Source organism: Malurus melanocephalus, unplaced genomic scaffold (assembly GCF_030028575.1).
Source record: "Malurus melanocephalus ecotype Western Australia unplaced genomic scaffold, MMel_1.1 scaffold_4, whole genome shotgun sequence".
In the NCBI taxonomy this organism is placed as follows: Eukaryota; Metazoa; Chordata; class Aves; order Passeriformes; family Maluridae; genus Malurus; species Malurus melanocephalus.
The window spans coordinates 5,118,512-5,141,122 of NW_026623236.1; the positions used below are offsets into that span (position 1 = coordinate 5,118,512).

The 22,611-nt window shown below is 38.5% G+C and overlaps 1 protein-coding gene across 1 annotated transcript in view; it reads left to right on the top strand.

Moving 5' to 3' along the window:
* Positions 1-5,924: 5,924 nt before the first annotated feature.
* The window catches only part of BCKDHB (branched chain keto acid dehydrogenase E1 subunit beta), a 111,662-nt gene continuing 94,975 nt past the window's right edge, over positions 5,925-22,611 (top strand). Inside the window, exons 1-3 of the mRNA XM_057369456.1 lie at positions 5,925-6,075; positions 8,565-8,642; positions 11,147-11,215. Coding sequence (XP_057225439.1) covers positions 5,940-6,075; positions 8,565-8,642; positions 11,147-11,215 — 283 coding nt within the window. The 5' untranslated portion in view covers positions 5,925-5,939. The remainder of the gene's footprint in view (positions 6,076-8,564; positions 8,643-11,146; positions 11,216-22,611) is intronic.

The following is a 22,611-nucleotide window of genomic DNA, read 5'->3' on the forward strand; positions in this document are numbered from 1 at the left end:
GTATTTCCACATTAAATGCCTGTGCTGCCTATGGGTGCCACTGAAAACCTGTGCATTTTTTGCTAGGATGAAGAAAATTGATTGGGTGAATGAAAAGAGAAGTAATAATAAATACCACAACTACCTACTTTATTTAAAGACAGCTGCAAGTGGGTGACCGCATTGGTAAAGGCACCAGTGCCACACTGAAAGCAGCATTAGAATCTGAATGTGGTCCAATACCTGAAACCTAGCTAGAAAAAAATACCTAAAATGTACTATAACTGCACAGACAGTAAAACTAAAAAGAAGAGATATATAGAAGGAAAAAAACCACTTGCAGTTTGGAATAAATTTAGGCAAACTAACAGCTGAGTATAGGGTTTGGCTCTTATAAAATTAGTAACACGGGTATCCATAAAGTATGATCTATTCTTGGTTAGCTTTGATTATTCACACTCTGTATACAGTTCTCTTCATTCTTCCCATGCTTGACAGCAATGAAACATGGGTCTGGACACTGCACTGACTTAGGCAATACTGCTTGCTTCTCTGGCAAGTGATACCAGTTCAACAAATGGCCAGGTGATGTACAGAAATGGATGTCTCCATAAATAAAACTATGGCATATTTTACAACTGTATGGCAGTAGTAGGACTTTCATTTGTTCACTGGCTGGTAGAGTGCAAATTCTGTACRTTTAGTTTACAGAAATTATTATTAACGTTATGGGGTGAGAGTTACTAGTTTTATCACAGCTCCCACTCCCATCAGCAGCTAAAGGCCAGTCTGTGGCAAGGTGAGCAGAATCTCAAACACTTATTTAAACCTATTGAAAGTGCTGCTTGGTACATGGCTATGTCTAGAGCAGCACCTGCCAAGAGCAGGCAGAACACTGTGCAAATCTGTAGGGAACTCATGGGATCCAAAGGCGACTTCTTTACATGACATGACTGTTACTTAAAGCCACCTCTGTGTACTTGTTTTTTGAACACTGCTTATAATGTCAGCTGTATATATATATATATATATATATATATATATATACACACACATAAATACATTCACTATACATGAAGAAAATCCATCACTTCACTTGTTTCTGAATTTGATTATGATTTTTGGCATACTTTCCTGACCAGTCAAAGAGCAATTCTTGCTTATTACTGAATAACAAGTATTTTAGAACTGCAAGGTATTAATAAGATTATTTCAGTATGATTTCACCCAGTAGTTTTGCTATCAGGATTGTAACTTTTGTTTGAGCTACACTGCATCTTCTATAAAGAAATCTAGTTCTGATTTGAAGAGWGGAAGTGATGAGAATCCAGACTGTTTTCTGGTAAATTGTTCCTACATTTAACTATCCCCAGGATAAAAATGTKATCCTTGTTCCTTGTACAAATTGGATTTCATTATGACTTTTTTTTTGGCATTAGAATGATGAGCTGTCAACTCTTAGAAATCATTTCCCAGTACAGGTATTTCTAGATTGAGTACCAGTAGAAAATAGAGTTAAATATGATCTGTGGTTTCAAGGCAATTAAAACTTATTGAATTAAATAGAGGAGTGGGATTCTTATCCTGTAATTATGAAACATTGAAATGTCTTATAAAAAAGCTGAATAACGTCTCTATGGATAGACACCATAGTTTCTATCCTTGACTCACTTAATGTTATGAATTACTAATGTAATTTTAAAATAGAACTACCTCAAACTTAAGTGTGTAGTGCTTAAAAACCCCAAAAGCAGTTGGGGACGAAACCCACACTATTCTAGACCGACTGGGAAGCACTTTCTTACTGCAGAGATGGGTCATATGGGAGAAGTAACTGGATGATTTCTAAYCCTACATGCAAATTAGTACGAAACTACTCCATTAAAGCTTCTTTTGCTTTTTTCCCTGCTCTCTGCCAGAAGCTACAGCTTGGCTGGTTCCAGATAGAGTGACCTTGACCTGTTTTTTATTAAAGTGTAAAATAATAATTCCTTGGCTAAACTGCAAAAGGGTCCTGGCATTAATGCTACCTAAGATGAAACCATTTACTTCTAAATTCTGTTGACCAAAACCAATACTGCTCTGGTCTTGTTCAGTTTGTCTTACTCATTCTTAGGGCTAAGATAACCCTTCCTATTCCCATGTTTAATGTATACAGGACTGAKAATAAAACCAGTTAGGCCAAATGCTACAACTGTCCTTTTCACGTATCCAAGAAAGAGATGACTGTCCCTAACCAGCAGAACAACCCATTTGTCAGAGGGAGGTGGGATGGGAGAAAACAGCTCCAAAGTGCCAGTACAGAAAAAATAAGGACAAAGCAGATAATAATTATGGTAGAAGAAAGACAGAAGACAGCAAACAAGCACGAAAACAGCAGTAGTGCCAAGACCTAGGATTAGTGGGACAAGAGTGCTTACTAGCAGCTCATATAAGAGAGGGTGAATCAGCTAATCGACTGTTGGGGTGGAAACATGCAAAAAAATTCCTTCCATGAACCACAGAGCAGGGATGAAAACTTACAGCAACCATATTGCATGTCAGAYAGAAGTGATAAGAAAACAACTATGCTTGAAGAAATGCATCAGAAATCGCCYGGATGCCCCATCATCTACAGAAATGCAATTTAAATAAAGTAACACCTGCTGAGAAATGTAACAAGTTTAAGGTTCAGCTGCAAGCTGTGTAAAAATTTTGAGAGATTTTGGAGTAGAATAGTGGACTTGAAGACATATGTTTATGTCCAAATACAATATTGCAGTTTGCTCCCAATTAGATCCATGTCTATCAGAGGCAACAACATGGACWTCAAAGGAGTTACATCTGATTAATGCTGGCATAAACATGGCATAATCTGGTCCGTGTCAGTAGGGTGCAATCATCATCAGATCCTCATTAATTGCTTTGCATGATTATTCACAAATAACAGTAATCCCTGCCAGAGTTTTTTAATGGTTGTCAACAAYATTCAGGATGTGCAAAATGACTAATACACACAGATGGGGAATGCAGCTGATTTCAGCTCAATGTCTGCTGTAGATATTTAACAGAAGTGGTCCTAAGTGACTGAACAATTTCCAAAAGAGAAAGATGTCTTCAAAGWGTAATTGAAGTTGCTGGAATATCATAACATATACCAGCAACAACATGGATATAATTATTATTCCATCAGAGCTGGAASGACATGAAGGCTGGGGCTCAACTCYACTAAAATATTGGTCAGCTAAAGTACATTTGGCTAAAACCCTTTGACTGATCACTTTTCTTAATTGTACAGTGCAGAATTCCAAGGCCATGTRGACAAGCCATCGTTTGTACTCAAAAGGTAGTAATAATTTAGGTGTTAGCATATATCCAGATACTTTTTTCTCTTTCACCTAAGTCAGACTAGCAGGTGAACATATATTACTGAAGATATTTCTTCTTTCCACCTTTCCATCMTAAGTGCTTTAACTTACTCTGTAAGATACTTGGCCACATGACCATTCTTCTCCTTTTTAAGTTCCATGTATCACCAGGTGTAGGAGACAAGAGCCAATGAACTAAGGAAGGAGTATCCTTTATCAGCCTATGCTGAAAATAGAACAGTCTCCTACAAGGTCATCACCACATTTTATAAATAACACAGCATAGCATATACATAAACAGAATATATCTTACAGTTTATAGTATGAATTTAGCAATTCACAGATCCAGTAWTTGACATATTAGTAATAGATAACAGACTCACATGTAAAGTAATTCCCTTCTATRCAATTGCTCCCCATTTTCAAATTTTGCAGATCTTGCCACAATGATGTGAAATAGAGCTAATTTTCTCCAACTCAGATACATTGCTTTCTGAAAGAAACACAATTATTTGAATAGTAAACTTGGATATTTGCAGTATCTTCCACTTAYATGTATTAGCAATACATATAAATATCACTTGATTGTTATGGTGTTTTCCAAGTACTAAACTTTTTCAAACAACTGTGCGTTGCTTTCAAGTGAAGTTAGAAGCAACCTTAAATTTGACCTTTATAGTCCTCTTTAATTACAAAGATGGCTTTTCTATTGTTGATTAAAATTCTCATCCCCTTTAGAAACTTAAATAGTGCTTCACTTCCATGRGATATACTGGGATATGTTCAAACTTGTTTGATCTCATGGTCAATCACTCAAAATTTGAGCGCTTTCTCAGCAGTCCATAAGGGTAAGGGGGATGTTAAAGAGCAAGTGAATGATCTCCTCACCAGCAGGATTAAGCCTTTTATTTTGCATAAATCTTAATGATCAAGAAATTCTAAATCAACATTAAAAATATTTTTTTTTCACAAAATACAAAATGAAATAATGATCTTCACTGAAATAGAACTGTGGTCATTATCATTACAGGATTATTAAGTAATGGTTTGGAAAAACTATTTTAAAAAATCTAATAATAATAGCTACACATATTTTATGTTAGACATGAAATCTCATATTCCAGTATTTAAACTAGGCCCTSCTCATACAGGGTTACCTGTAAGCCCTCTCATTTGAAAGAGGTGATGCCATATATACATAATTCTAACTTCTAGTCCTTTTCTTTGAGGCACAGTTGTGAGCTGAATTATTGGAGCAAAGTAAAAATGCTAACCCATATGGATAATATCCAAACAGACAGGGAAGAACTCAAAGCTTGTCATATGTGCTGGAGGCAACATGAACAGAGTTGGTGAAGAGGGATGCACTCAGACAAAAGGGAAGGGATTGATGTGGAGGCAACTAAAAGGCAACAATGGGTATACAGAGGAAGAAATGGAGGCTGCAGAAGTAGACCAAGAAGATTCACGTGGATGATGGAGGGATGTGAAGTGGTCACTTTGGTAAGGAGAACATTAGAAAGTATGTTTTTATAAAACCTGACAATGAAAATATGTGCATATGAAAAATGGTAATTTCAATAAAATAATGTAATGAAGCAACAGTGTTGGAAGAAAAGACCTTGGACAAAATTTATTAAAAATAAGACCGACTGAGAGCCAGRTTGGATGGGAAGTTGAGAGGGGTTTTGAGAGATAGAGCGGAATAAGTAATATCTGCAGGTTTATGAGTTCTTTTGGGGGCATCTGCTGGGGTAGAATTTGAGGATTTCAGGTATTTGTGAAGGGAGCCTAGAAGAGAGATGAAGAGGTTTATAGTGACAGGACAAGGGGGAATTGGATTMAAACTCGAAGAGASTAGGTTTAGATTGGGTATTAGGAAAACGGTCTTTACTGCRAGAATGGCAAGGCACTGGAACAGGTTGCCCAGAGAAGCTGTGGATGCCCCATCCCTGGAAGTGTTCAAAGCCAAGTTGGATGGGGCTCTGAGCAACCAGGTCTAGTGAAAGGTGTCCCTGCCCATGGCAGCTGGGTTGGAACTACATGACCTCCAAGGTCCCTTCCAACCCAGTCAACAATATGTAGACTCTGGGATGGCCACAGGACACCCCTGCAGTGGAAGCAAAAAGAAGAGCTTAAGCGGGAATTTGAGGCCTTCGGTTTCAGCTGCGACTGACAGCACCAGGGAGGCGGCGACGCCCCCTGTGGCCGTGCCTATGACTGCGGCCACGCCTGAGCCTGTGCCTCTGGTTTGTGGCCGTGTCCATCACTACATCTGTAGCTGTGCCTGCCTCTAGGACTGTCCCCGCGGCTGTCCCCGCGGCTGTCCCTGTCCCTGTCCCCGTCCCTGTCCCGGTGTGTGTGACCGCAGGGACTCCCCCGCCCTGAGGGCAGCGCCCCCTCRCGGCTGTCGCGCGCACACCCCTGCCCCTCAGGCCGCGCCTCCCGCGCGCGCGCAGCACCGCTCCCTCCGCGCCCTCTCTCCCGCTCCCCCACCCACCGCGGAGCCGCCTCTGATTGGTCCGTACCCCGCGGGCGCTGGCCAATCGGAGGCCGCCCCGGGACCCCGCCTCTTTAGAAGCTGGCGGCGCGGCGCGGCCCGGGATAGCGGCGATGGCGGCGGCGGGGCGGGCGCTGTGCCGGGCGCTGCCCGCCGCCCTCTGGGGCCGCGTGTCCCCGCTGCCGGGCGCGCCCCGCCGGGCCGCCGCGCACTTCGCTTTCCAGCCGGACCCGCCGCCCAGCGAGTACGGTGAGAGCGGGGCTGGGCCGGGGTCCACCCCGCGGGCCGGCCTCACCCTCGCTCAGCCGCCGGSTCCGGCCTGTCGCCCCCGCCTTCTTGGGGGAGGCCGCCAACAACCCCGGTCGGGGTGGGAGGGAGGGACGCAGTCAAGCAGAAGCTGCCGGGGGCCTGGGGGCGCTGTGAGTCGGGCCCCGGCTGGCGAAGGCGTCAGCACGGCCGCATGACCCCTCTGTGTCCTCGGCACTTCGACCCGTGGGAAATCCCGGGCTGTGGGCGGGAGGGTCCCTGTGGGCCGCTGGTGGGGCCGGAGGTGCCGCACGCCCCCTCCACTGGARGGGGCGGTGATGTGTTTTGGGCAATCAGAGCCAGAACTGCGGTAGATGGGCCCTTGGTGTGCTCAGACCTGCAAAGCCATCCTCGGCCACTCTCCTGTACCAAATGCTTCTAGCAGTAACCTACTGACTGACATCCATCCCGGTTTTTGTGTCGCATGCTTAGGTCATGACTGTGATAATAAACCTATGGTGAATAAAGACTGCTGYCCGCTTAAAGGATCGAGGTCAACTTCGTGGCCACATGGTTGAGAGTAAATACAGATAACTTGGAAATGAACAGCGCATGGCGTTTGACTTTATTTCTGAGATGCATCCCTCCAATAGCTAGTGCCGAGTTTACTTGGGAGAGGCCTGCTACCTGCAAAGCAACTGTTTCTGTCACGTCCTCATTGTCCTATAGAAAACTTGTTACTTAATTGAATACTTTGCTGTTGCATCTTGATCACTCCCAACAGAAATAGAATTTTCTCTACCATTTAGTGATGAAGATAYACAGGCAACCAAAGTGCCACAGAGTGAACCTTGTGTGCTGCAGGTTCCTGCTTGAGATCATATAAAGAGGCTCTGGTTATTGCCATTTATTAGTAGAAAACAAACTCCTTGTGAGTTAAAATACACCTTGAAATTCTGTGAAAAGTAGYGGAAGTGAAATAAAATCATGGCAATACTGATCCTGATATTGTTGAGATAATGCTTTTCCAACTTCACGGTTCAAATCTGAAGGGTACAATTAGTTCCCTCTTTCCTGTGAGGGCTGATAAAAGGCCTCTATAACAAGCAAGGGAAGCAGGTTAGAACTATAATGGTGAGGAGTTTCTGATCATTGCTTAAATAATAGCTTTTTATTTATATCAAATGGTAGAAGGATGGTATCTTGTAGAAAAGATAACCTAARTACTAACTTGGATGACTTGCGAAACAGCTGCTGATTCCCAGATTTTCTTCCCTTGCATTTGTCACTTTTGTTCAGTAGGGCTTTTGTATAACTTGAATGGTTCCCATAACATCTTTATTTTTACATTTTCCTCTCCTTAAAGGGCCATGTAAAGTTTAACAAGTGAAGTTACTAAGCACAGGAATGTGTAGGAGCAGCTACTCAGGTGTGACGTAACATGAGTCTTTAACAAAAATCACTAACATTAATTAACGATTAGAAGAAAGGGAAGTTTAACATTTGTTGAGAGGTACTGTAAATACTGGAGACAGAATGTAGCTTTTCTTTCTGAATTCAAACACCTGTTATGTTTGTATGGGATCCTCACCTAAGCATCTTTTTTATTTATTTAATTTTACACACTGTGTGTGTTGGTGGGTAGAATCTCCTGGGCTGTGGCTTCTAGTCATGGCTTAGAGATTTTGCCAGTTAAAGCTCTACCAAATGTCAGCCAGGCGGAATCACTTGATTTCTGTTAAGAATTGTTTTATTTGCTTGGAGAATATGAATTGGCCACARTAATGAGGACTGGGCTACTGTTTTGGTCTTTCTTTGCTTTCAGGCCTCTTTGTTTTTTCCTGCAGTGCTGCACTGAGGAAAGGAACTGATAGTCTTTCTTGCTTTGAAGACTTAATTAAAATTCAATGACAATTCAATTTTAGGACAGCTTGCTTTGCCTCAGCCCCAAACTTTCTTTCTTTCAAATATGGATTTGATGCTTTGGACACTAACTGACTGTGGTACAGAGAGCAGGCCAGTGGTCTAGAAAACTTATGATAACAGTAGGTGCTGTAAATGGCTGGAGCTTTAAAAAAATATGATTAAAGAATGATAAAGTAAGCTTCATGAGTTCTGGTGAATTTTGGCAGGGGGGATCCCAGTCCTCAAAACAATAATATGTGGGCTTCTTCCTTTGAAAAAAAAAGTCATACTTCCCAGGGTTTGACTGAGCATTGCAAAGCTGCATTTGCTCTAGCTAAGAGCATAGTTTTTTGRAAAAAAGGTTGGATTGAGGGTAGTRGAATTATAGCCCTTGGGACTGCAAAGTATACAATGCTCAGAGTCTCCTCTATCGCATAATTTAAGTTTATTCAGCAAATGAATCTTGTGTATTCCTAACAGGGATCTTGGTTTAGATGGTTAGATTTTTAGACATGTTTCACCAGTGTTTTCTAATGAACTTTGTGTTTTGAATTGAATTGAATTGCTGAATGATCCCTTTCACACAGGGCAAACTCAGAAGATGAATCTCTTCCAATCCATAACAAGTGCCTTGGACAAYGCTTTAGCCAAAGATCCAACTGCAGGTATCTTATACTTATCAATGTATTTTGCTTTGTATAAATGGTGTTTTGGTTTGCMTATTTGTGTAYAATRTGTAATGTATTTCTCACAGCCTTTWAAGTTAGATCTCAAATCTTTAAAATGTGCTACAGTAACAGATTACTTATGRATTATATGGTCTAAGATGCAGTTGTGTTTTCCATATTAGCTCTGTGTATTGCTCTTGAAAGTGAGGACGAGAAGATATATTATTTAACATGGTTATGGTATTACTGATGAGAACTGTACTTCAGAGCAGCTTRAGTCCCACCATAGGAGTTTTAAAAATGTAGACATTACTTTTAAATTTCTTAAACTTTCTGTTCTCTAAGCTCAGTATTTTTTTTTTGAGACCGTATATTCCTCTCTCTGCATGTTCCGCTCTTTTCCCTGCCTCCAAAATTAATTTATAGCTTTACTGATTTCTGTTCATTGTCATGCATAGGCAATATAAGTTTTGTTAGGCTTCTGTGGTTAATTCATAACTTCGAAGATGCTACCTCATTATAGCTGGATTTAAAAGGTTTATCCTAAACTCTTGCACAAAACTATTTACTCCACTTTTAATTCTTATATATMACAGGAGGTCTTYTGCTTCTGTTATYYTAACAAAATCATGATRATGGCCAGATACCTGAAAGAGATTSTKCATGTCATGAACACAKCTGCAAAGGCGGCATCATCTTGTGTAACTTTGGTTTTTCTTTCTAGTGTATTAGTAACCCTTTTTGGCACTACTTGAAGCAGTGCTCAGCCTAAAGTCTGACTAATTGTTTAATCTGTCTAGTAGTATGTCTATATGCATTCCCGCTCAATCTACAGCTGCGTTATATTCACCTCAAGTAGGTTAAACTTAAACAACTGAGGATGAATTGGGCCAAAACCACATTTTAATACCATTTAAAATAATACCATATAAAAGTAAGTAGAATGTTAGTCCAACAGGAACCTAGACTCATATATGATCTTCAGCCTTTAGAGTACCAGTTGCTCTAAAGTTCTAGTCGTGCTCCTCAGCTTCAAAGGATGTGTCTTTGTAAAGCCATTCTCAAGACCATGCTGTAGTTCTGCAGTCCAGACATGACTTCTCAGAATCACTGCACTTACTGAATTAATTAGTGCTTTTCACAATAGAAAACACAATGTCCTTCATATGTTTTTAATGTATGAGAATTGAGCAATTGTTGTTTAAGTGTGGAAATCCTCATACTTGTGTTGATGAGAATTAGAATCTTTCCAGGAAAATACATTTCAGTGGCTGAGCTGAATGAGTAAATCCATTCAAGTTTGTGGATACCAGCATTAAATGGGAATATTTTTTGTAGATGCCAGCTGGCTCAGAAGTAGGGAGCCATATGGTAACAGAAAGGCCTTAYAAAGATTTTAAGTACATAAAATCCCTCCCAAATTATTGTTGTAAATTAATTATGGAAGTGATCTAGGGACATAGTTCGATCATACACCCTATGAGTGCATACATTTTACATTATTATASAAGTTATTTTTCTTTAATGGTCTCATTTATGTGATTAGCACAAGTATGTTCATCCCTTTTAGTGATTCCAAACAGAAGTTTATTTAATTTAATTAAGAATAGTATTTGAAAGGCAAGAAGGTTAGAATATGGACAAAATTGAGGAATTGGAGAATAATCAGAACTGACCCTATGTTCATGCAAGCATCTATTGGTGATACTGCTGCACAACTTACATGCTTAAAAAATTGAAATGGACAAGACTTGTTTCTGTGAAATCAATAACAAAACTGTTTTAAGAAAAATTAGACATAACATTCCATATATTAAAAGAAAAAACCCAAACAGATTAGTTGATATGAAGCTAAGCTTTAAGGGAAAATACTTTTAGTGATAAAGGTTTATTGACTACCTGGGATAGTACWGTTAAATAATGAGAGCTGTCCTAATTTTTAAATTGTCATCTTTTCTGTAGAGGAGTTCCTTTGGAGTCTCTCTTCAGGGATCTGGCAAGTATGTTTGGGGAAGGTTTGAAATTTCATACTGGATTGGTATTTTGAAGAAAACTTCACTTTGATGGTTTTTAAAACATTTTATTTACAGAACTCTGTGGATGAAGAATGCAAATGGTTATCAGTTGAAGCAGAAGGCTTAATTTAAACAACTCTTTAGTGACTGAATGTAGTTGCTTTTATTGAATTTCACTCCTTTAGTTTTAGATATTGTGTTGTTCTAGGATATTTTAGAAAAATCAATAGGCTTTAATGAAAGCCTAACTGAATCAGTTTCATGATTTCTATTTTGAGGCAGCTGTGTTGCTGTTCTGATTCATTATTAACCTTGGTTCTTAGTTTGTTATCGTCAGGCTGTGCTTGGGAAATGCTTAGATCTAGATAAATCTTGAAGTGAGATGAAGTGTTAGGTGTTACTTTCGTTAGTGTCTCAYATAAAAACCTTTGAAACATGATCATTTAAAAAGATGCATTGGAGTAATATTAGCTTTGTTATTTTCAGTTGTATTTGGTGAAGATGTGGCCTTTGGTGGAGTCTTCAGATGCACAGTTGGCTTGCGAGACAAGTATGGTAAGTTAATTTATGAATTTGACATCAGTTTCATATTAACATCTCTACTTTTTTTTTACCCATTTTGCTGTGAGAAGTACTCTTACTGGAATGCTTAAAAAAACCATAAAATCAGTGTTTCATGTATGTCATGCTAATTAGTGCATAGCATTTTACAGGTCTTGGAAGCTGGTTGTGGATGCAGTAACTTGACACAGCTTTTAATTTGGCAATTTCCACTCCCCCACTGGGCTATTAAAGAGAAGAAGAGGTTATAAAATATTATATTTCAGCAGCTTACTTTCTTCAAGGCACAAAGATGACTRGGACTGCTTTCAGCAAGTGATTAAATGCATTTAATGATAATAAAGATATGTTTTCAGCCATCTTGKAGAACAAAGATCCACTCTTTTTTGGAGTGAACGAAAAAAGGGAGAGGACGAAGACTATACTTACAAGAAGTTTCAGAAACACAACCATATTTTGTTGTCTTGCTTTTCTGCTTCAATTGTGAGAATGCTCTCTTGCTCTCTAGTTTACATGGTAATGTTCAAATAGTTTGGACAGAACTTCTATTAGCAATGATCAAAGTGCTGCTTGTTGCGATTGAGTTACTGGTGTGATAGGTTGATTTTGTGTATTAGACTCCATATAAAAACCAGGTCTCTGAGACAGCAATCATTTCCTGGAAACATAGGCAACAGAAGATACTTTTGGGGAAATAAGTAACAGGAACAGATGGTGGCATAAGCAATCTTGTTGGGTTTTAGGTAACATCTCCAGTTTAAAAGACAAAAGGGACAAACTGTATATTGTTAGGGTGGTGCTTTGAGGGTTCGTCTGATGGGGTTTTTTTGAGGTAAGACAGTTGTATAATATTGGAGTGAAGGAAAAAGATTACTTAATCTTTGTAGTAGCATTTTATTGGTATTGTATTCCAAAGTGCCAGTGCTGTTCAAAGACTCTGTGACTGCCCTGACAGAGCACAGGGGGTCTGTTGTGGAAGTGCAAAGTTTGCACTGTGTTAATCAATAYGATAACCAGCAGTCACAGCGCATCAGCAGCCTAGCTAGGATCAGGCTAAGGTATAATAACAAAAATTCTAAAATAAATTTTTGAGGAAGATGTGGCGTGACTAGGAATATTTGGAAAGAACTCCTTTAAAGTGTGAGAAGCAGCATGAGCATTGGGGAAGTATTTACATGGACATTAAACAAGGAGTAATGAAACTAGTATTGCCATTTGCTCAAAAAGGGTCTGACCTCTTCAGGGTGAATAAGAGAATAGATTTTATGAGGAAAAACTAAGAAGTGCTCTTTTCACATGATTGTAAAGTAAAATGGGTATTTATATGAAATGCTGGTGAGATCAAATTAACAAGGTAGGAAGCTGTCTCTTCACATTCRTTCAGACCATTGCAGAGATTGTACTTGCTAAAGGGAAAGTATGTCAGCTAGAAGAGAAGAACAAATTTGAAAAGCTTTTTGCTGTTTTCTTACATTAATAAAAAGTTTGTTTTACTGATTCTGGGGTTTAGGTCTAGGTGAAAAGTGAACTGAAGATGTTCATAGTGATTGAGAGAGAAGGAGGTGAAAAAGACGTGACTGGATGTGGTAGTTTGACCCTGGCTGGAGGCCAGTACTCATCAAAGCTGCTCCTCAACTGGACATGGGAGAGAAAATGTAATGAAAGGCTCATGAGCTGAGAGAGATCACAAACCAATTACTGTCATGGGCAAAACAGACTTGATTTCTAGGAATCAGTTGAATTTATTACCCATCTAAATCAGAGTAGGATAATGAGAAGTAAAGCAAATCTTAAAAACACTTTCCCTCTACACCCTCCCACCTTTCTGGGCTTAACTTCATTCATGATTCTCTACCTCCTCCTCGTCTCCCAGTGGCACAGGGAGACAGAGAATTGGGGTTATGGTCAGTTCATCACTTGTCTCTGCTATTGCTGCTTCTTCAGGGAGAGGAGTCATTTCCCTGCTCCAGCGTGGAGTCCCTCCCATGGGAGACAATTCTCCATAAACTTTTCCAGCACRTGCCCTTCCCATGGGATGCASTTCTTCACCCAGTGCACAGGAAAAATAAAAGTTCTTTATGTTGCTGCTGAAGTGACCATAAGTAAATGGAGACAATATCTGAAATACGAGTATGAACAGAAGGAGTGTGTAAAAATCCTGAATTTAGAACTCATTTACAGAATGGTAATCCAGCTTTATAAGGTAGGTGAGACACAGGTAACTGACCTTCACTGATAGTGAAATTCAGCAGAAAACAGGCAGTGACTGAAGAGGGAATGGCAAAGATGAACTGGAGGATGTACAAGAAATATATTTACAATTCTGAGGAGAGCCAGAAAAGACTGAAAGTGCAAAGTTTGAAAGAATACAATATTTTGAGGGGTGTCGGCCTATCAGTGTAGTCTTAGAGACTAAATAAGTTCTAGATGGAATGCTTGTTTTATGAAAAGGCTAGACTCCTTGTGAAATAAGGAGGAATTCCAGATAGGAGTGGCGAACAACCAACCTCATGGATCATATGAGGAGGATTACGTGCACTTACTGACTCTTCTTTCCCCATACCTCTCCTGAATTTACCACCAACCTAATAATAGGTGATACAAGTAATATTATATAAGGTTGCTTCTGGATATTGATATAAAATAYGAAGCAATGGATGTTTTATTTTTCCTCTCCTGGAAGAAGGAGGCTGATTTTTTTTCATTTGTTTGGTTTCCTTTTCCTTGTAGATAGTTAAAATCACTAGGTGGCAGTCTATGCCTGTAAGTAGTTATTTTKATACAAATTGATAGTTCCTTTTTTAAGCACTTTTATAGAGGTAAAGGTCTAAATATAATCTAATATTATAGTAGGGATAATTTAATATAGTAATATCAGTAGTAGTATTATACAGATGTTATTGCCGTCCAGAATGTTGCTGAAGTCTCTGGAGAGACAGAAAAGAGAAGAAATTTGCTTTTAGAATAAATTTGTCATTAAATATAAAAGCTGCTTCTTTTTTTTTTTTTTCCAGTGCAGTGTTTTGTTCTATAAACACAGCCAGAGGCCTACACTAGTAAGTGAAGGAAAGCTCATTGACTTTGTAAGGAAATAAATCCAACCTTTTGATCGGATGAATTTTTGACATACTGCCAGGAATTTTGTTCAAAAATACTTAATTAATCACACATATGTAAATAATATTAAGTGCGTAAGTTTCTTTTACATGATAGCTATGATTTAAGATAGTWTGTTTGTTCCTTTACATCTTATGTCAAGATCTGGAATACATGATTCCAGTTTTCTGGCATTGAATTAATGCTTAAAAATCTGTTGCTGTATAATCCACTATTCTGAAAATCAGTGGAATTCTTGAAATACTTATGTAGAGTGCTCCTTTCAGATACAGGAAATAAGCATTGTACAGTTTTTTCCTTGGTCCCCTCCCTCTGGTCTGGTACTCTGGAAGGCATATTCATCTTTTATGTATCTCCTTCCCCATCACCCTCTGACAGGGTTTTGAGTGTCACCGTTTTTTTTTTTTTTTCTGCACCGTTTTACAGAAGTTATATATTCTAACCTCTAGAGGATCTTTATTGGAATATGGAATGCCAGCTGTTCCATAGTCCTGCTCTCTGGAGGTGTTCCTGTCTTTAGAGCAGTGTAATGTAAACTGCCTATTGTAGTTTGATAGCCTAGGTAATGTGTGCAAACATTTTTAATTTTTCCTTTTTTTAAAAAGCAGTACATTAAGATTTCAATCTTTGGAGAAAATACAATCCATTTGTCTTTGAGTCTGCAAATGAATGTCCTATTGCTCTGCCTGAAGGGTGAAATCAGTTTGCAACATGTAAAGATCAGTGCCATCCACATGACAGAAATATGGACCAGATCAGAGGTAGGTATTAGATGATAGGTGGTAATGAAATGGGAGGGAAAACAGAGGATAAGGTAAAAATGGAGAAGGTGGACAGAAATAAAGAATGAGAAACAATAGCAGAAATAAGAGTTCACAAGGAATGTAGCTCAGAAGAAGGCTAAGGCAGGAGTTTTTTTTGTAGCTAAAAAAAAGAAAAAGACCTATGGCCAAGAAATGAAAATTGTATAAACAGGGGAAGTGAACTACACATACACACACATATATATATATATATATATATATAATATACTTTTTTTGAATGGTCTTTCTGCTATCTTTCAAACACCTGGAGCTTGAGGGCTTCCTTATCTATAAGTGCCTCTGTGTAGTCACTGGTAGTGATTTGTCTTTCATACAGTCTGGCCTGCCCTTGAAGGGAAGCTCTTATGTGCACTTGCTGCCATGTCAAAAGATTGTCCTTAGTGAGGGTAAAGATCAGGAACTTTCTGGCTATTTCAAAGCTCRGTATTTTGAGAATGTGGAATAGGATCAGTCCTTGCTCAGAACTCGAGAGTCCAMCAGAAGGTGAGCCTGGCAGGTCTGTCTTTTCCCATAGCAGTGCTAGGGTAGAGKCTGACTTTTTTGGGTTTATATGCTCACCTTTACAGATTAGCTTTGCAAACTTTCTGAAGTTCCACTCMATTATTGTATAGCAGCCTGCAGTTCCTTGTCATGAAATGTTCTTCTGTTTGTCATCAAGGGAGTCTTGGCGGCTGTGTAAGTTAAATTCCCAATATTGGCAGGCCTGAATAGATTGTTTTGTAAGGTTTTGAGCTATTGAAAATTATTTTTGATTGAAAGAGTAGTGTAGATGAGTCTTTTACTTTTCAGTAGGGAATTCCTGAATACAGCCACTTTAATTTATTTGCAAACTGTTTGCACATGCAGGTAGAATGTGAATGCTTTGAATGGGAGTTTTTATTTCAAAGATTCTCTCAGTTCCTGGAGGATGTCATTGTGGTGTCTACTACCAGAAGCAAGTGCTTGTGCAGGGTATAAGAGACCTGGCTGAGTGCTGCCCCTTGAGAGTTCTGGACTTACACCGCAAAGAGTTGACTGAAGGACCAAAGCTGATCTTTGTGGAGATACAGCAGAAATGATATTGTCAGCAGCAGTTCTTTTGAAATGTTTTGGAATGAATTTGTCTTTTGCTCATGTGATTAATTTGTCATGGTTTGGGATCCTCTGTGTGATAGCAGGGTGAACAAGAGGAAAATAGGTTTTTTCCTGTCTGGATTAATGTCCCATCATTGTTTGGAGGTTTTTTGATTAATGGCTTTTTATTTTTTATCTGTTCTGTTTGGTCTTTGTTATTGCTATCTCCTCTCCTTTTGAGATGTACTGCTCCCAGCAGCTTATGGTACTTTGAGACACAGTCTAATAGAATAAAATGCTTTTCCCAAGGTTTCTGTGTAACATTGCTTATATGTTCGAGTGATGCTTGCTGCCTTTATTAGCAATRCTGTGTTGACTGTCAGCTTGTGGTCTGATTTGGTCCCCAAATCCTTTCTAATCTACTGGTGTGCAGCCGCTAAATGCYTTTTTTTTGATGGACACTGCATAAAATGAAACTCAGTAAGAACAACTGCGTGTCACTCTTATATATATCAATCTCAGATAATCTCCATCTACGTAAATCTGAGTTATACCTGTGACTAGAGATGTTAATACATGCAGACAGTAGCAAATAAGTAAGTAGCTGCTTYATTTTTTTTTCCTCCTTACTCATTTTTCAGTTTTGTCACCTGGAGCAGAAAGGGTGAGCATGTGTAACTTGAAATTTAATTCTCTTTATTTCCCTATTGTTTTCAGGCATAGGATTGTTTTATAAATAATCCTTCCTGTGTTTTATTATGTTGATGCAGCTAGAAGTGTAAATATAGTTGGTAGGGTTATTTTCTTCCAAACTGTATTTAATAAAAGAGAAATAGAAGAGGAGCAGATTGTAAACAGTAATTTCTGTCTGTTCAGTCAGTTCAGGATATATTCTTGCAAATTGATAAATCACAGGAAGAAAAGGAAAATCAAGAGAAGAGGTAACACTTCTATTGAATCGCGTGAGAATAGGGGGAGTTGAATCAGAAATTTCCGCTGTGGAAAATTTCAAACAGATCAAAAATCAAATGACTGAACTACATATGAAACCACAGTTGGAGCAAGAAAATAGTATCCTCATGTTCCTTATGTCAGGATGACCTAGCCATTAACAATCAGCTGGATGCTTTAAAAATTAATTTATTTATCACTTCCATATTTGTTTTCCTTTCCTTTCTGTCTCCCTTACAAAATTTTCTCTCTGAAGCACAGGGTATGTTTTGGGACAGATAGCTGGCAAAAGCTGTTTTTAGTCTTCAGTGGTGGAGTTTCTCTGGCACTTTTCTTTATTGATCAGTTTTCTCTGAACTCTGGTTGCTGCAGCTGGAAGATATAGACCATCCCAAACTGGATACTTTACTCTTGTGTTTTACTGAGTAAAACCTGGTTGCTTACAGCTCTCTCTTGTTACATCTCGTGATAATGCTAGCTTGTCTTGCAGCAATAATGTTTATTTGCAACACCTGATCCACTATAATCCCTGGTTGTTATTCTGTGACCTTAGACCTTGTGTCTAAGGTGTAAACACATGTGTGAGTTTTCAGAGAACACTTCATTCTCAGTAACTGAATTGTTTGTTTATAGTCCAGCAAAATAATTCAGGAGTCTTTGTTTATTTGGCCAGGAGATGSCTGTACCTAGCAATGCCCTAGGGATACCAGCCTTTCTAAAATAATGGTAGTCATTCTTTGAAGGCAAATATTTACTTGAGCATGATATTATTCTATGAACTTTAGCTGTAGAAAACTCCTGAAAGCAAGTTCTGTATTTTAAGTGAAAAGCCTGTGGGGGAAAACATGGGKGAGAAGAATTGTTTCCTGTTGTTACAGTGTTTAGTGAAGGCTCTTGACTAAAGTTTGAATGCTTGCAAAAATTGCTTAATGTCCCAATGGCTTTTAGTAGCTTAAAACAATGGGAGATTCTTTTGAAGCTGAGCTAATAGAAGTAGATATAGTATGGGGTTTTTGTTTTTTAAATTCTGATAGTTCACTCCCAAAATCCATAAATTACTTCAAAAAGGTTTATATTGTAAATATTTTTGTTAGTAATTTCAGAACACTTTTTGTTGTGTAGACTATACCTCATGTTACTGATAAGGAAACAGAGATCTGTCAATGGAGATTCTGGGTTGTTCTGGTTGTTCTTGTGGTCCCAAGTGTTACAGTGAAGTGCCAGAACAGCATTTGGATGGGCTGTAATGCAGCATGGTGGGGCAGTGTGTTCTGCCTCCTGGAAGCTACTAGTGGTTGGGTCTTAGTTCAAAAGATGGGGAGACACTCTAGGGTTTTTATGTGGAATTTTTAATCAGTAATCATGGTGCCTTTTATTTTCTTTTAGAACATAACAATATGCTGTTACAAGGAGGAGGAAAAGCTCAGCCTAAAGAAGCCTAAGTGTTAGGGTGTTATTGGATAAGCAGATAGAARATGTTATCTTGGTGCTTCAAAGGCAGACTGCAAGCTTGTTGGAGAGACATGTTGCTACTTTGACATAGGTCCTGGTCCTTCCAAAATCATTGCGGGTGGTAGAAGGATGAAGTTCAGAATTTTTGACATCATGGGCTTAAGCTAAGAGTGGAACATTTTATTCAGAGTTAAAAATGACTACTTGTGTGTAGATTGAGTGAAACCTAAATAGCCTGGKGTTTGGTTATCCTTATTTCTTTGTGGATAGATTTAAGTGGAGAATTCTGCAGCTTGCTTGCCTGGTTCTTCCAGAACAGTTTGGCAAGACCTGGATTTTGTTCTGATTTATATAAATGTCTTTGAACAGTAACATCTGTAGAATGTGTTCCAAACTCATTACACAATAGTACATTTTGTTCATTTTCATCTTAAGTAGCCAATTCTTTTTTWAAGATTTACAGTTAGAAAAAGAAGAAAAGTTGAGAACTTGCTAAAATGTAATATGTGCTTTTACACAGTATGTGTGGGATAATGAAATAAATCAGTCTGTGTCAGAGCTAAATAGCTTTTATTTTAGTTTTGTTTTTCTCTTCTTTTTAATTGTTCTGATAGTGTGCCTGGTGTGAAAACAGTRTTTTATTTATTTGGAACTTAGTAATTTATAGTTTATCATATTTCTTTTCATATGTTGTAAACCTGTTTGAGGGAAAGATAAGAAATAYACTTTTTAATATAGAACTTGATACTCAGTGCAGAGTTCAAAAAAGCTGTTATAACACATTTTTAAAATATTTCAAAATACATTGCTGGGCAAAAAATTATATGCTGCTGAATTTTACAAAAATTGAATTTTCTGCTTTGAAAATACTTGCAGTGAAACATGTTAAATAATATTTTAATAATATAATGTCAAGGGGGATGAAACTTTATGTATTAAAGGCCCAAGATGGAATTGATGATGATAACTAGTCTTTGCAATCTCTATTAAYATCTGTATTAACACCAGGTCTGCAAAGACAATTTCTGTACCTTCTTTTAGATGTCTGTCTTTAAGCCTTTGCTATTCCTTAGGTGGAATTAAGTGATTCTCAATTTCTTCGGTTAGTCCTGCGGTTACCCTGTGTTTCATTTGTATGTTTATATATCCCACTCATCAACTGGAGTTAATTTAGTATGTCTGCTGTTTTTTCTACCTCTGAGTTTGGTGGTAAGAGGGTGGTAATTTAAATTTAAGAAGATACTGCAGACTTTATTACAKGGATTAAAACTCTTAGAGTTTTCTTGGAAGTAATTTGTTTGCAGTAGAAGCTCTTTGCGGTGCAGGTTAATCTTAATTTGACTTGATTCAGAGCCATCTTCCAGTGAGCAGGTTGACATAACATGCTAGTCATTTATTATAAAAGATGTCTTTTCTTTTTAATTTGCARAAACATTAAATCCTCAAAACCTGGYACTACGTTTTCACKCTTACATGGAAGCACAAAGTATAGATCAATTTATTCATTTATCTCAGGCACATCCTTTGCATGTAAAGGAGCAGCCATGGCTACCAGTGAAGTTATAAAATGGTTTTTCATTACTGGTCATTGAGCTCTTTTCTCCTGARTACTTCTATAGAAGATTGAAATCCTTGCTTTTTTGTTGAGTGCACTTGCTTCACAGTTCCAGGTAGATCCAGCATAGTTTCACATTTACTGCTAGACTGATATTGAGGAATATGAGAGAGGGTAACTTATATTTGATGTTTTTGCSTATTCCTTGATTTGTCATCCAAATAGTGTGCCCAGCTTATTACAGCAGAATTTTCATTAACAATTCATAATACTTAGCTTTSATAACTGTTCTGTGTTTCCAGTTGAATCTCTGTCACGTCATGTGATGTTGCAGACAGTGTGAAAATACATGGAACTGACCTAAGCCTTGTAATTTAAGCWGATGTATTGTCCTGTGCCTATACCCACATATAAGTATTTGGTAGATGTCAATTTTGGGGCATATTTTTTCAAGTAAGCATTCTGTCATCTGGCAGAACTTCTCACATCAAACCATATGTCAGTTATGCTTTTCTGCAAGTGTGTTTCTCACACAGCAGATTTCTTTTTGTGGTTGACAAAGGAATGCTATTAATCATAGCTGGAAGAATACTTGAATGCCTTGCCCAGTTAGGTATCTCTCTTTTTTTATTTGGGCTGCAGCTGGATGTATGAGCCAGATGATGAGGAGGAATTCAGTATGGAGTGGGCAATGTTTGAACTAGCAGTTCCAGCTCAAAGCATTCTCACCAAGTCATTCTCTTACTCAAGACAACRCATTTTTTTTCCAAGAGCTCGTTAGATCACAACTACTCTTTATCCTCCTCTCTTCCCAAGAGTCCCTTGGAAAAGTAAAAAGAAATTCTGGTGAGGAAATCTGCCACTGAGATGTGAGCTGCTTATTAAATGTTTTCCTRACAGTGTTGATCTGAATCAGTACTATTTTATTTGTGTCATGAAAAGCTTCCATCAACAGGACAGGTACAGGCATAAAACATTTGGGCAGTCAGCAGGTAGCCCTGCTTGGGGTTGTTAATAAACCATAGATTATTAAGGGTTGTAAGGAAAAGAACTTGAAAGGTATCTGTTCCAAAACAGTACTCAACACAGATGAGTTTAGGTTGCTTGAACATGTYCAAGGCAGGAGCTTCTACCTCTTGGAACAGCTTATTCCAGCATTTGACTACTGTCATAGTGAGGATTTTTCCTTTAATTAATTTACTTTTTTGCATCATTCTTACATTTGACACTTGACACTGAAAAGAATCTGGTCTTCCCCCTGTTCATACTATTGCTTGGCTGCTCTTCCATCAAGGAATGTTGTGCAAGTGGAGCTGATGGTGCAAGGTTACCAGCATTGAAACTGAGACAAAGCTTTGCATTAACATCCCCCTACTCCTCCCACTTCTTCCCTGAGAAAGGGATAGAATTGCATAATGTATTTTAATATTTCTGATTTATTCTTGAGCTTTTGGTGGCTGCTAGTTTGTCACAAATGACAGGAAATGTGAACTGGGGGAGAGGGCTAAAAAGCAAGTCYTCACTCTTTGCTTTAGGGAGGCAGAGCTGTTAATAGAATTTTTCTGGGACCTCCCTAATCCGGAAGGCTGTAAGCTATTCTTTATGTTATATTCATGTTGTGAAATTTTAGAATTTGCTAAGTTTTACTGGAAAGGTTCCTTCCRAACCTGAAATTTGGTAATTGTGCAGATTTTAAGAATTTCTAGGTAATGGAGGAGATTTCTCCCATGGTAACACTTTCTTTGTACTTCAGCAGTTCTCCTGACTCTGATATTGTTTTTGTGGTCTTTGTGAATGRGGGTTAAATGAAAATGCAATAAACATGCGCTTCTCTTGGGGGAATCTTGGGGGAGAGAAGGTGAAAGTGCAGTTGTGATCTGTTAAGGTCTTGGAAGTAAAATGTTGGTCTTGAGTCAGAGAATGACTTGTTGATAACACTTTGAGCTAGAATTACAAGTTCAAACATTCATGTTTCTTCAAATGCACGACTTAGTAACTGAGGGAGACTTAAAAGGAAAATAGGCCCTTCAGCTGCTCCTATTTTMTAAGTACTTTTCAAAAGAGTTGGTTATGTGATTGGCATATATGACAACTCTGTGAAGAATTCCTGTTCTTACCWCTTGCCAGGCAAAACGGGTGTTCTTTGCTTTGAGCAACACAGTAGTGACAAGTGTTTCAGAAGGATGCATTTTTTAATGTGATTTTCTTTTCCCCCCAAATGAAGCATAATTGAGACTCCTGTAAAAAGAGAAACTAAGTAAGAAAAAGTTATGTCATTTGACCTTTAGAACTTCTGTTCAGAATAAGAAGTCAGTTCCTTTGTTGCAGTGTAGAGCCTGACAGTGGATTTTGCAGCAGCAGAATASGAAGAAGCTAATTTTGTTTAGTGCATGCAAATCTCGTTTCTGACCCTGTTTTCAGTTGCTCACAGATTTTGG